Genomic DNA, 13,762 nt, shown 5'->3' with positions numbered 1-13,762 from the left:
ATACTTTGTTTTGATAGACAATCTCGTGACTACAAAAGAGTGCAAATTTACCCACTGTGCAAAGTCTACATGGTCGACAGTATAAAAACTTGAGGTAGTGGTTAACAGTTTAAAAAAAGAAAGAACGACCAACCTGAGAAATATTTAAAGGGACATTCCAACCGCTACATATTATAAGTCTGAGTGATCCGCGCATGTAGCAATAGAGTGTAAACAATTCATCAGGCGCTTCTGTGCCTTCACTGCATTATTAAAGCAGGATAAATGTAATGAGTTTGTAATGCCGCAAGATTTTATTCTACGCGCCGTTTACTGCCTTGTTCCTTTCAAACAACCGTAAAAGTCGGTACAAAACACATTCAGCTGTCTAATAAAAACAATCTTGCTAATGAAAAACTCCCCACGTAAGGCCGGCAGTGCGGTGATGTGATGCGGGAATATGCAAATTGTTTTACTTGTAGGATTCAAGTCGATATGCTTTGGTTGCATCTTTTAAGGCAGTTTGTCATTGCGATAAAGTGACAGTAAAAAAAAGAGGCGATAGCTCCACGGAGTCAGTACTGAGAGTACCGGTTTAGGGATAACCCATTCTGCAGGGAGTATTGACTGGCTGCTTGGTGATGGGAGTTTTGATTGGGAGCTATGAGTGCGTCAAACACACTCTTGTTTGGTGGCACAGACTTCAGCATGTTGTCCAAGTCCATCATGAGCGGAGTGGGTGGGACGGAAACCCGTCCGCTAGGAAGGATGGGCCAGTACGTGTGACCCAGAAAGTGACCCGGCGCCATATGAGAGCTCCCGTAGCCGTAAAGAGGAAGTCCACCGTGTAGGGGCATTAGCGAGCCACTGTTGAACCGCGTGCTTGGCGGGGCGACTGCATTGGGTGGGGCGTATTTGGTATAGGAGGTGGGCAGCTCCCAAGGGACTGCAATAGCATCCCGTCGTGCTGACTTATGTACAGGAGGTTTGTATTCCTCATAACCACCTGACCCTGCTTGACCATCAGAGGGGAGACGCTTGCCATGAAGGGACACCCACTTCCAGTCTTCCTCTGAAGAAAAAGAGGAGGTGGACGCTGGGCTAGCTGAGCTGGCAGAAGCACTGCGGGCGGAGGAAGCGTAGCGGGGGCGCGGAGGGGGCGATAACTGGGGGCGCTCACTCTCGCCCCAGCAGTCCGCAACCTCTGAACCACTATTTGGACGAAGGCTGTGGAGCAAAGAGTCAATAGCAAAGGACGAGTCCAGTTTGGGCCGGAATGAGTCGTCCTGGGGTGGGGAGAGGTTACTGGGCTGCATGGGAGGGAGAGTGGTCACGGGGTCAGTGGGCGGCGGCGGTGGTTCAAAATCGATCTTGTGTCCCTGGAAGATGTAAGGGGCCAGATCCTGAGCAAAGATGGTCTCATCCTGGCGGGACACGGCTGTGTTCTGCCTCTTTAAGAGCTCCATGGGAACGCAGCTCAGCTCCACGGCCCAGAAGTTACCTTTGCCCTGAGGCTTGCTGGGATCTTTTAACACCTGTGGTGTGGAGGTATGAATGGAGAATGAATATTCAGACCTGACAAATCCGGTCGGGCTGTGAGCCACTTTCACATTTACCGCAAATAGAAGCTTCAAACTGGTTTCAGACGATCAGAGTATTGTCGCAAGGAGTAGACATTTGCAAATAGAAGGACTGCATACAAGCAGTTTTGCCCCAAGTTATTCAAACTCAAGATAACAATTCTGTGTGTGTTTTAGAAACATTTGATCGAGCTTATTTGCCCATATGTCAATCAAATTGACATCATTCTAACGTCGCTAATTTCTCCTTCCATCCATTATCATATCCAAATGGTTTGCATTTGGAATCATAGTCCTAAACGTGAACTTTCACAATCCCTATATATATTTTAGTATACAAACCTTAACAAAACAGTTGTATGAAGAAAGGTTGTGTCGCACAGAATCCCTCCAGCCTTTGTAGCTCCCCTTGAAGAATGGAAAGAGGGTACTGATCTCCTTCAGAATCTGAAATCAGGCCATCAAAACATGAATCACTGCAAGTTGGAGATATGACATTTTGGTTTGATTTCAATTGGAGATGTTGATGTCCTGTCCTGTATCTAATCAAACTTGTGATAAATATCAGCATCTGGTTGCACTGCAGTGCTTGCTTATCACAGCAAAGCCAATAATGGCATGGCTGGAAGTCACTCAAGTGTCAACAACCTTTACTGTTTTCTTCCTAATATTGACAGTACATTTGTAGTATCAGCAGCTTTCTTCAAGAAATGTCTACTTTTATTGTACCCTCAGAGTTATTTGCTTGTTAAAGTCAAACAGCTCCGTGCGTAAAACACATGTATGTTTTATATTCCACTTTACCTCAGATAACGTCAGCTTCTTCTCTGGAGAGCGTTGAATCACCATGGCAATCATTGCAAGGTACGAGTATGGTGGTTTGGGGTACCGCTGGTAATTTTTCTTCTTAGCGCCTCTTGCACCGGTTGTCCCCCGGTCACCGCTCCACGCATCCCGGGTAGCGGCTTTTAGTTTGGGGTCAGCACCCTGAGCGTTTCCTTGCGACGGTTCTGCTTCTCCAAGTTTATCCATGAATGCACCGCTAATGTGCTCCTGCGGGTGCGCCACTGCGGGCGTCTCGAAGCTCGGTGGCGGGTACCGGGGGACCATCTGGGCCGAATGCTGGTTACTCCAGTGGCGAGCTGCGGAGCTCCACGCAACGTGGCCAGGCGGATAACTAGGCTGCGCATCCCAGTTCAAATCGAGCTGGTGGTTTCGGAGGTGAGAGAGAGCGGGTGGTGCCATCAGGTTGTGCCCCGGACTAATGTTTTGTCATGCTGATGCTTCCAGCACGTTCAGACAGGAGGACGGAGAGGTAGAGTGGGGGGTTGGGGGTGGGCGCTCAAAGAGTCGGTCCTTAACTTGTGGCAGACTGCTGGCTCCAGGCGGACTATTTGAAGAGCAAACAATTAACAGTTTCATGTAAATCCCGCTGCGTAATCGAGAAGAGAATGACGCGTTATCTGAGAGCAGGATGACTGATCACCACGGGGGGGCTGGGGAGGGACTTGTGGATATGCCACTAAACCTGTAAATTACCTTTATGATACTATCAATTTCCCACTTTAATGCACTGATGCGGCGTTTGCTCCGGTGCGTATAAATAATGTGCGTAAATACGCACGACTGTTTGGCAGAGAAGATACAAAAATCATGATGATGAAATATCAACATTTAATTATATCACCAATAAATTACAATCGTTGATCAGTATTAAGTGAAATTGGAAAATGAAGGAGCAATGGGAACTGGGTTTCAAGTGACTTCGATTGATCCTTACATGCAATCAACAACTTCTTCTCGGCAATATACAAATGGTCCGCTAAATGTTACTATTTTTAAAAGCATTTGCCATCTAAGATTGTTTTTGACTCTTTGCAATTCAATTCAGTTCAGAGCGCTCATTCAATAAAGTACATTGCTTTTTTTTTAAATTGATCATCAAATGCAAAATTTGAACACAAAAACTTGCACGCAGATTCCAGCGATGTTGCTCACAGTTGGACTTCTCTGGATGTCATTCACCCCAGAAAGTGGAGAGTTTCGGGAATGCACGTCTTTTGTTCCAATTAATGTGGTGCTAATGTGCCAACTCTTGCTTCCCAGCAAGACAGTGAAAACAAGTTGGATTAGGAGAAACCCCGTTGGCAAGATGACGAGCAGAAGCATCCTTCCCCAAAAAGAGAAGCTGCTTAGCATGTGAGTATAGATTCGGGGGGGGGGGGGGCATTCAACATCATATGGGGCTGACATGATGCGAAGACTGGGCAGGACATTCACACCTTGGACAAGAACCATTTTGTAGTTATTTGCAAAACACCCAAAATAGATTCATTTCCATTTTTTCCTTCTTTTTTTTTAACTTCAATTCACAATAGGTCTTACTAAATGATTGCTGCTTAAATTCATTTCACAATTAAGATTTTTCATGACGTACTTCCTGACACAACTTTCTGATTTAGTGAATCCAGAAACAAAAAGTGTGTCTCCCTCTAGTGGTTTCAATTTGGTATTTGAATATTGTGCAGCGTTATAATTACCATAATCCCTTCGAATGCCCCCCCACCCCCCAAATGCATTTGATACTCATGCAAAGGATTTGATGCACAGCTTTTTGTGTAAGATTGAACTCAAACATGTGCAGGCAACCCCCAGCACTCATTCCGTGTGCACAATGTTTGGAAGCAATTTGCATGCATAGTGAAGTGCTCAGTGATTTAAATACAAACTGTCAATCTATCTCTTCCTGTGTGCTGGAGTGTCGTCTAATGGGTTTGGCCTGGATTAGTGAGCTATGGCTGAGAAGAATGGCAAACCATATGAATGGGAAAGCGTTCATTCTAGAACAACCCTGTTCACTGATTGTGTCTGGACAAATCCCCTTAAAGCTGCCCAGGGACGCATCCTGCTCATCCCAAAATGACAAATGAACTGAAGGCCTTCAGTGGCAGAGACGTTTCTCATTACTTCTGCATGTGTGGAAATGGGTTAGGCCCAAATTCCATCTAACTTTGACTTTTTTTCATGCAAAGTTGTATTTCCTTTGCTCTACTTCAGTAGGTCTCAAACTTTTTATACAAACAAAAACAACCCAATTAGTGTTCAAAATTGGGTCACAGACCAAACCACTATATTAAAATAAAATGGTAGAACGAAATTTATGAATTTCAAAAGCTTCCCATTTCTCGGAAAGACAGTCTTAAAAGTCTTAAAAATGACAAACTAATTGTTTAATGAAGTAATAGCATTGTGGTACTTTCACCACAAGATAGCGCTGTTGCTCTAGGAAAGGATTTTAATTCTGCTTTCACATTGTTGATACTATGTACACAGAACAGAATAAAGCTCACGTTACGCACATTTATTGAGATGCACATTATTATTATGATTATTATCATTATTATTATTGTTGCTGATGTTGCTGTTGTTGTCGTATGCAAGGTTTGGCGCCCTCTAGCGGAGGTAGTCAGCAGGAGGAAAGGTTACAGGTCCGGTTGTTATGGTGAAGCATTTCCCTGGAGGGAGGGGCTGGCCGTGGCTGGAGCAGCAGCTGACTCGGAGAACTTCCCGCAGGAGCAGGAGCAGGAGTAGGAGCAGGAGCCCTAACCCTCCTCCTCTTGTGCATTCAACAGTGCAGGTAAGAGACATTCGATGTGGTTTTTCCATTGTCTGTTTTGCTTTTGAAAAGTTGACTGTGCGTTTATGTATTACGTTACGTCCCCGCTACCTGTGCGCGACGTCGCTGCTGAAAAACGCTGCTAACTAACCTGCGTCTCGTGGCTGCTAACGTGGCAGAAGAATAATGAATGAATGCTTTTTTTTTTTTTATTTATTTTGTAAAACCCTGTGGTCATTTCAAGTTGACCAAGGGAAACCACAGAATGCACATTGGATGGTTCGCTGGTGGTCTCGTTGGATTAATAGCAAAGCGTCAGGTTTACCTGTCCGATGAGCACCTGTTGAGGCTACTTTAGCAATTCTGCTACTTCCATCCGTTGTATGGAGCTACGGCAAATCCATTTATATTTTAATCCATGCACTAATTTATGATCAATACAATAGTGTAACGTTTTTGTAATCATAATCAAATCTAATTACACCGCTGCAGTTTAATATTGGCTAACACAGTAACTGCACGAATTTTATTTTATTATTCAAATTTCAAGAAGGAGAAGCCACTTGCAAGAAACTGGCATCTTAAGGTTTTCACATGAATGAAAAATGATTCAACCGAGATCTCTCTTCTCCAACCTGGATCCCAGATTTGAATATTTTGCCTTAGGTTTTAAAAGTGCTCTGTTTGAATTGGGTGTGTCACTCGAAAGTGGCGACAGAGGCCCTTGCGCACAAACATGATTATTATTATGTTAAACATAATCAATGTTTGCATTCTTGTCTATCCAGTCCTGCAAGATGATAATATGTACACTACCCATTCTTGTTCAGGTAAGTACAGAACATACATAGAATCAAACATTTGCCTATTTCAGTGCTAGTATACAAATGAAGTGACACACACAAGCATACAGACAGTATTTTATGGTGTCAGACCTTGAAGAAAATCGAGTAAAGGTCAGGATATTTCATCATTGCATTGAAGTTAGTGGACCTTGGTCGACTTTGATTGTATGTTGTACTTCTCATGAACAATATTTTTTGTGACTCGTTTTTATTGAAGGTTTAAGATAGCAATATTGCACTACTTTACTTCCACTATGGAAATGTATTAATTTAATTATTCTATTGAGTTGTACAAGTTGTAGCTGACACTAATGGTGGAAAAAGTATTTTTTTTTTTTTTTTTTATGATCCAATTTCACTTTAATTGCCTGAAAAATGTTCAATCATTTGAAATCCAATTTTTATTCCTGTGATATATTTTGACAGGCAAAATCTAAATGCTCTTTTTTTTAGATCGGCGAATAAATCTGCGTATCATCCTTTGTATTAGTAAGACGAAGCCACTTCCTGTTTAGGAGCGCTCAAGTTGACTCCTCAACATATTTTCTCCTCATATTTCCATGTCCTATTATTCTTTCTTTCTTTTGAAACCGTTACAATGACATGAGGTAAACCTTTAGCCCATGCTGCTGACTCACTAAATCATGATTGTGTGATTATTTGGTAAGCCGATTAGCTCACTTGGCATCCGCCAGCGGGTCATTCAAGAATCATCCGCACTGAAGTCCGCTTTGTTGCTGCTGCAGTACACAATGACCGTGCCACGCCATTTCATAATGAACCAACCACCTGCCTACTTCCAAATGTTGCCACATTCAAAGCCTGAGCCAACCTGGGATTTAAACAGGGCCTTTGTCCCTGCCACTTTAGTTCCCGCCCTCTTGATGAATGCTTCAGCAGCATGTTAGTGCTCTCTATTCATTGCACTTGTATGTTTCCAGAGCAGCTCTCCACCTCCCCTTCCTGTTAAGTCATGAGTTGGGAAAAGTCCACAAATGTCAGATTGACGCAGGAATATTTATCCAAGCGCTAAATATTTGTTCATATTTCTCCATGAGGACGTTCCATTCCGTACTACTAGTTTGTAGTATATCAGTGATTTACTTTTTCTCATGTCAGTGCAAAAAGTCATAAGGCCACCAGTAAAACCATTTTTTTTTCCACCTGTATGTTAACCACAATGTAAAATTCAAAACCCTCGATAGGCCTAATTACTATTGTCAACTTTTCAAGCCAAGCAGTGATCCATCAAACACCAACACTGATAAGTGGTCTACTATAGCCCGCGTATCAACAAGCATGATCAGCCGCAGTGGGCTTCAATGCTATCAAATAGAAAAGTTAGGCCTCAGGCCGCTCGCACGCTTTTGGAAGCGTAATTAGTCTCTTATCAGGGAGATTCTTGAATTCCTTGACTGACTTCACCTTGTTTGACTTACCAAATGATATTTAGACGGAAAACACACTATGAATGTGTCCCCCCCCCTTTCAGTTTTAAATTGTGTCAGGAATTACCACTAATACTGCAAATAACGTTCCCGTGGGGATTTTCCTTGTTCCTCCAATCCTTCAAATCTCCTTTCAATAGACATGTTGTGTTTCATTGGCGTATAGTTTTCCTCTCAGTCTGACTTTGGCAATGCTGACACTTAAAGGATCTGTCTGAAGAGCGCAAACATTATAAATGGAAAAAAACCAAACATTCGGTGTTATTGCTGGAGTGCTAAACTGTTGCCTCAATCTAAGGAAATCCTTATATTGTAGAAACAGGGCGAGACACTTAAAATAGTATGTTGGAAATGACAAACATTTGTGTCATGCCAAGGTCCTAGCCAATCACTCTCTATCTCGCCGAGTGCCTCGTGTTGACCTTCCTCTCGGAGCTCACAGCCCCGCGTCTAAATAATATATGAGTAGCTGAGAAAGAGCCAAGTGTGTGTGTGTGTGTGTGTGTGTGTGTGTGTGTGTGTGTGTGTAGGCCACAGACGTCGCCCACTGATGAGAACTTGCGTGCCAGGCTGTGACGTGCCTTGTCTCAATTCCTAAACCAGGTTGAGTCTACCTCACATCTGTCCACACCTCCTCAAGTCTTACCTGCTGTTTACGCACGAGGATTGCAAAGTGCGCGTTGGGCCGCAAGGCGCGTCAATCATTGATGACAAGAGTCCCACACCGTCTCGGGTTTCTTTCGGGAGAGAGGAGGGAGTTAAAATTAGTAAGTGCTTGTACATTGTACTGTAACATGCCAATTAAATGAATTGTCCCTTCCCGCAGTTGCAGCCGGAAGGTGTCCAACGCGGTTCCCCTGGAGGCCCGGCCAGAATCTTATCCAGATACAATGATGGTGATTTGTGAATAATCAGCGGTCACCACCAATTCCAAGTCTTGAACATAAGGAACATTTACTTAAGAAATTGAAAATCAACATTGGATTATTGGCCAAGTGTCACACCGATGGCACGAAGAGGAGGACTGACTATTGGCGACAATGCTCGGTTGGACTGTTTTTGTTTTTTTGATGCATTTTTCATTTTTCTTGGCCAGATAGAAGTTCCAGTTTGAAACATGGGAAAGAGACACTGCAGTCATTCTATGTGTTGCTTCTTTCTGCAACCACGGAGATATTTGTCATCTGATTCCACTACATAAGTGCATTTCTGCACCTATGCAAGAAACCTCTTTTGAATTACACAACAGTTAAATTGTAAAAAAGCAGAAATATTGAGTGTTGTGGCATTATGGCCGCGGAGCACGGCGAGTTGCTCGCTGAGATGTCCACCATCGGCCGTCTGACTGCCACAGAACGTCTCAGACAAGCCCAAAGGCGGCGTGCTCAACAACTGAAGGCATGGACCCAAATGGAGAAGGATGCGGCACGAGGCTCTAAAGCCAAAGCGGATAAAAAGAAGCGCACAAGGAAAGTCACCTTCCCCAGCGCCATCACTCTTCTCGATGCGGCCGCACGCAATGACCTGGATGAAGGTAAATAAGTTGCGTGCAATATTCTTTCCAACTCTGGTCAATGACATGTGAAAACAGATCTTCACTTATTTGTATTATGCAAAACCTGAGTTGTAAATCAATCATGGGGATGAGTAAAAGAAAAAGGAAGACGTTCATGTATCATGTATAATTAACACTGACTGTTCTTTGTCAGGATCAAGGCTAAGAATAGAGACAAATCTTTTAAGTTCATTGTTAGCTTAGTTTGTTGTAGGAAGCAACATTTTTGCAATGTTGTGTCTATTATCTAGTGAGGGAGCTTCTCAACAGTGGCGTGAGCCCTGATCTGGTCAATGAAGACGGACTGACCGCCCTCCATCAAGTAAGTGCAGTCTGAATAGTTCAATATGAACTAACAAGCTAAATTGGTATGGATTATCACAGCCCACACGTTTTTTTTTTTGTTTTTTTTTCTGAAGGTTGAACAGTTAAACAATTTGCAAGTGGCCTTAAAAAATGCTCTTTATCTGCTCCTCAGTATGAGTGAGTTTTTTTTATTTATTTTGTCTAAGCCTTCACTTATCTTCTCTAAACAAGCAGTGTGACTCCTTCCCAGAGTTTTAGTTTAAAGTGAACATTCTTTATGCTGATTCCAGTAAGATTCCAAAGGCAAGGTCATAAAAATACTCTTTTGTCAGATGTGCTTGTCAGCGAGAAGCACACTTCTTCTTTCTATGTTCCCGCCTTAAAATATTTGCTCTTCCGCACGCACCCAAAACGTTTCATTTCATTTTGCGTCAACAATTTTCCTCTGTCCTATGCTGCCAGTGCTGCATTGATGACTTTGTGGGCGTGGTGCAGTGCCTGCTGGACGCCGGCGCAAGTGTCAATGCCTGTGACAGTGAGCTGTGGACACCGCTGCACGCTGCTGCCACCTGTGGGCACACTGGGCTGGTGCAGCTTCTTATTCAGGCGTGAGTTAACCCAAAATTAGCTTTAACAATGCCAATAAGGCTTCAGGTTTATTTCTTGACACTTTAGGAAAAGGTTGAGGACTCAGCCAGTTTCACTGTCATCCATCTTTCTTCCATTTTGTCCGTGCAGTGGAGCCGACCTGATGGCCGTCAACGCAGATGGAAACATGCCCTATGACCTCTGCGAGGATGAAGCCACTCTTGAGCTCCTGGAGATGATCATGGCTGAACAGGGTCAGAGAGATTGGTCAAATAACGTGTCCATATTTGAACTGGGTGCTGAAAGCATCAGTGAGCAGGAAAGTCAAGAAGTTTTATTTGCGCAGGAATAACGCAGACCCGCATCGATGAATGCCGAGGCGCTAAAGAGGCGGTGATGCTCGCTGACATCCGAGCTCTAGTTCACAACGGAGCCGACTTAAACAGTCAGGATGATAACGGAACCGCGCTGGTAAGAATTGTTCTTCTGTTGTTACTCCAAAGCTCACTTCTCCATTTTATGATGAATTAACTTCAAACAAATTAAAAAAAAAAAATCAAAGTGGTCGATATTAATGATGGCGTGTCATGTATTTTAGCTGCATATCGCATCTGCCAATGGATACCTTTCTGCGGCCGAGCTCCTGCTGGAGCACAAGGCTCAGGTGGAGATAAAAGACTGTGATGGGTGGACGCCATTGCACGCTGCCTCCTGCTGGGGACAAGTCAGTACTGCAGGCTTTCAAACGTCATAAGCTGACAAGAAATACACAAATAATGTTTGTGTATGCTTCATAGATCCAAATGGTGGAGCTGCTAGTGGGCCACGAAGCCAGCTTAGACTCAAAGTCTGTCCTGGATGAGACTCCCCTGGGCATGTTTTGTTGTTGTTAAATGTAAAACCCTCCAGCCTTGACATTTTCATAATAATACAATGTGAATGTTTTTAAAGATGTATGCATGGATGAGGAGGTCAGAGCCAAACTAATGGACCTCAAGCACAAACATGATGCCATCATGAAGAGCCAGGACCGTCACAAAGGCACCTTGCAAAAACGAGCTTCTAGTACCGGCAGCAGAGGGTAAAATTGAATGTGAGGCTTTCCCAATGGTGGTCAAGGAAAAAAAGTAACGTAAGTTTCCGTCTGATTTGTCTGGACAGGAAAGTGGTGCGTCGTGTCAGTGTGAACGAACGCTCCAGCCTGTACAGGCGGGAGCATCACAAAGAGGCCGTGGTGTGGCAGGAGAGAGGCTTCCAGTCCGAAGCGCAAGATGACGATGACGACCGTCTGACTGACAATGAGCTGCATCAGCATGTGAGTTCTTTTCAAGTGAAAGAAATTAAAAGGCCTCCAATCTGCATTGCTTGCTTTCAGATATTTCGTTTATATTAGTTCTTACTATTATTTTTATTTCTTACTTGTGCCCTTTAAGTTCAAACAGTCAAACTCATTGATTTTAAACAGCTTGTGAATTCTGTGGCAAAGTTGCTTATTGTGTGTACTTTGTATATTGTTTGTGCAAAAAGTGCAATAGGTATTTATAGATACAATACTTTCAAACAAATACATGTTAGGGTAACTGAAGAGTAAATTGTGCATGTAGGTGTGAACGTGCTCTCAGCAATTGTCTGATAAGCTTTTTGCACAATCAGCATTGATAGCCTCCTGCAAAAATAATGAAAAAAGCTAACATAGAAAATGGATGGATGGAGATTGATATTTTTTTTTCCCCACCTTCCATCAAATATGTAATTCAAGGACTACTCATATTCTGAACAATTATTTCAACAATTTCTTACTGCGTTGCTCAAGCAAAAGAAACAAGTGGAAAAAAACGAAAATGGGACACCAGACTTTGACCTTTTTGTTGAGAAATAAGAACGTGGAGAACTTGGAAAAAACCTTCACCTTGTAGATACCACGTGAGGTACAGTCTTTTATTTACATGAAAGAAATGAAGCAAGAAGATGAAAACAAATATTTTAATCAATTAAGTAACCAATTTCAGAGGGTGGAGACACTAAAAACGAAGAAATATTATTGGTTGATTCCGAATTAAAGAACAGAGCCATATGTTGCCTGCACATAAAAATGTCCAAGAACGGATTTCTTTCTTCTTTCCATTCAGGCCGGAGGTGAAGCCTCGTCACATGCCGATGAGCCGAACGCAACTGTCGGCAATAGCGTGTCAAGCCTTGGCAACGGAGGGACATCGGTTTCTCTGGCCTCTTCTGTGCCTGGAGAGCAATGGAGCGGAGGAGGTCGCATGGACCGTAGCGCCTCCTACCATCTCAACAAAACATCGGGGCCTGTAGCGGAAGAAGGCTCGGACAGCATGACCCGGGAAAAATCTCACCAGACGTTGGCCGACCTGAAACGCCAACGGGCGGCCGCCAAGCTTAATAAGTACCCTGCGCCTCCGCCGCCTTTGACCCCACCCATAGAAGAGGAGACCCCCTCGGTCGCTGCGTCCGAGGTGACGCAGCAGGCGGTCCCCGTGGGGCCGCACGGCACCGACGCAGTAGCGTCCTCCAGCCAGGTGTTCTTCACACCAGCCAGTGGAGATCCTCCTTTACTAAAACTGCGAGCTCCCGAGGAGGACCAGTCTACCAACAAGGAGCCTTGCTGTAGACTCATGTAGGGACAGAAAAGATGGACATTTTTTTTTTTTTTTTTTTTTTAACACTCCAACATTCTTTCTGCGTGTCTGCATTTAGGCCGCATGCCACAGCGCTCACAAGTGTTATCCTTATTCATTCCTCTCACCTGATGATTTCACAGCATGATCCACTTTTTTTTTTTTTTTCCATCTCTTCAGTCCTCTGTAAACTGTGACCTTCCATATGTTTTTTCCATTTTTGAATCCTACTAAAGGCTTTATGTTAATATTTCTAATGGTGAGGTTTGTAAATGGTCTTTCTGAAAAATATGAGTTGATTTTTAATTAAATCCACACCTAATTCACTCAACTCATCCTTTAGTCATTGTTTCCCCCAATAATCCTATTTTCTTAACATTTCCGACAAAATATGTGAGGAAAAACTTAACAATACCGGAAATGTACTGCAACGGTCAATTGACAACTGGCTGAAAATTAATAACAAGCTTACTTTTCTCGTGCCTGCACTGTATGAGCCGGTTTGTATTGATGACGTTGTTGTATCAAAGGTTGTCTGGCTTATCTACGGCATGTGCAAATGTCATCCAAGTTCACAGTGGGAAAAAATCCTAGGCAAGCTCCACATTTAATACTCAGATTTCACACATATCATTCTCAATGATGTGCTTGACACACTGCCAAAAACTATACATTTATTACATCAATTTGAATTGTATTTTGTATTCTGTACTTTTTTTTTTGTAGCTCACATATCGGTCTACAAGCTCGAGAACCAAAAATACTTTCCAGCTCCATTCGCTCCACTCTCTAATGGTAAGAACGCTTATTTGAAGTAGTCGGCATTTTCCACTTAGGTGACCCAAACACATTATGACAGCAACCACACATCACGACACAATTCCGACCCTAAAACGTCAACAAAGAACGTGTTTTAATGTTGACATTTATCAGCAGTATTCGAATTAAAGTAATGTGCGTTTTGCTTGCATTTTCATCACATGGAGGCTTTGACCTTAACTGTACTCTACTGTCCTAATCTTGAAACCAATATTTGATTATGAAACATGATAACCAAGACTTTATCCCCCATTGAAGACTATTATCTCGCGACTAGATGATTATCTTCCATGTTTGCGTTCCATCTTTCCGTAATCTAAGAAATTGGACGTGACTCATAAATTTGTTCTGAGGTTATTTGAAGCGCATGTAAAAGTTCAACAACAA

At 43.1% G+C, this 13,762-nt stretch overlaps 2 protein-coding genes across 5 annotated transcripts; one reads left to right on the top strand and one right to left on the bottom strand.

Annotated features, from left to right (window-relative positions):
• Positions 1–554: 554 nt before the first annotated feature.
• foxh1 (forkhead box H1) lies at positions 555–3,857 on the bottom strand. Its single transcript, XM_085939784.1, has 4 exons — positions 3,811–3,857; positions 2,364–2,820; positions 1,902–2,006; positions 555–1,514 (listed from the first exon to the last, which is right to left on the bottom strand). The coding sequence occupies exons 1-4, from the start codon at positions 3,855–3,857 to the stop codon at positions 555–557; spliced, it is 1,569 nt and encodes a 522-aa protein (XP_085795910.1).
• ppp1r16a (protein phosphatase 1, regulatory subunit 16A) lies at positions 3,677–13,733 on the top strand. Of its 4 annotated transcripts, XM_085939676.1 has the most exons (13): positions 3,677–3,758; positions 5,001–5,196; positions 8,072–8,235; positions 8,295–9,002; positions 9,275–9,345; positions 9,792–9,937; positions 10,068–10,171; positions 10,264–10,388; positions 10,516–10,641; positions 10,715–10,790; positions 10,869–10,998; positions 11,079–11,232; positions 12,047–13,733. In XM_085939676.1, exons 4-13 carry the CDS (start codon positions 8,759–8,761, stop codon positions 12,557–12,559), a joined length of 1,689 nt encoding a protein of 562 aa, XP_085795802.1. In that variant the 5' UTR covers positions 3,677–3,758; positions 5,001–5,196; positions 8,072–8,235; positions 8,295–8,758; the 3' UTR covers positions 12,560–13,733. The 4 variants fall into 4 exon arrangements, with proteins under 4 accessions (XP_085795802.1, XP_085795803.1, XP_085795806.1 ...); XM_085939677.1 differs by lacking the exon at positions 3,677–3,758 and having other exon boundaries at positions 5,093–5,196; positions 7,999–8,235; XM_085939678.1 differs by lacking the exons at positions 3,677–3,758; positions 5,001–5,196 and adding an exon at positions 5,517–6,005.
• The last annotated feature ends 29 nt before the right edge of the window (positions 13,734–13,762 follow it).

The sequence above is a fragment of the Syngnathus leptorhynchus genome, chromosome 19, assembly GCF_054491065.1.
Source record: "Syngnathus leptorhynchus isolate UIUO chromosome 19, UIUO_Slep, whole genome shotgun sequence".
Taxonomy (NCBI): Eukaryota; Metazoa; Chordata; class Actinopteri; order Syngnathiformes; family Syngnathidae; genus Syngnathus; species Syngnathus leptorhynchus.
Note: the sequence above shows the minus strand (reverse complement) of the source record. Positions and strands in the feature narration are given on the sequence as shown.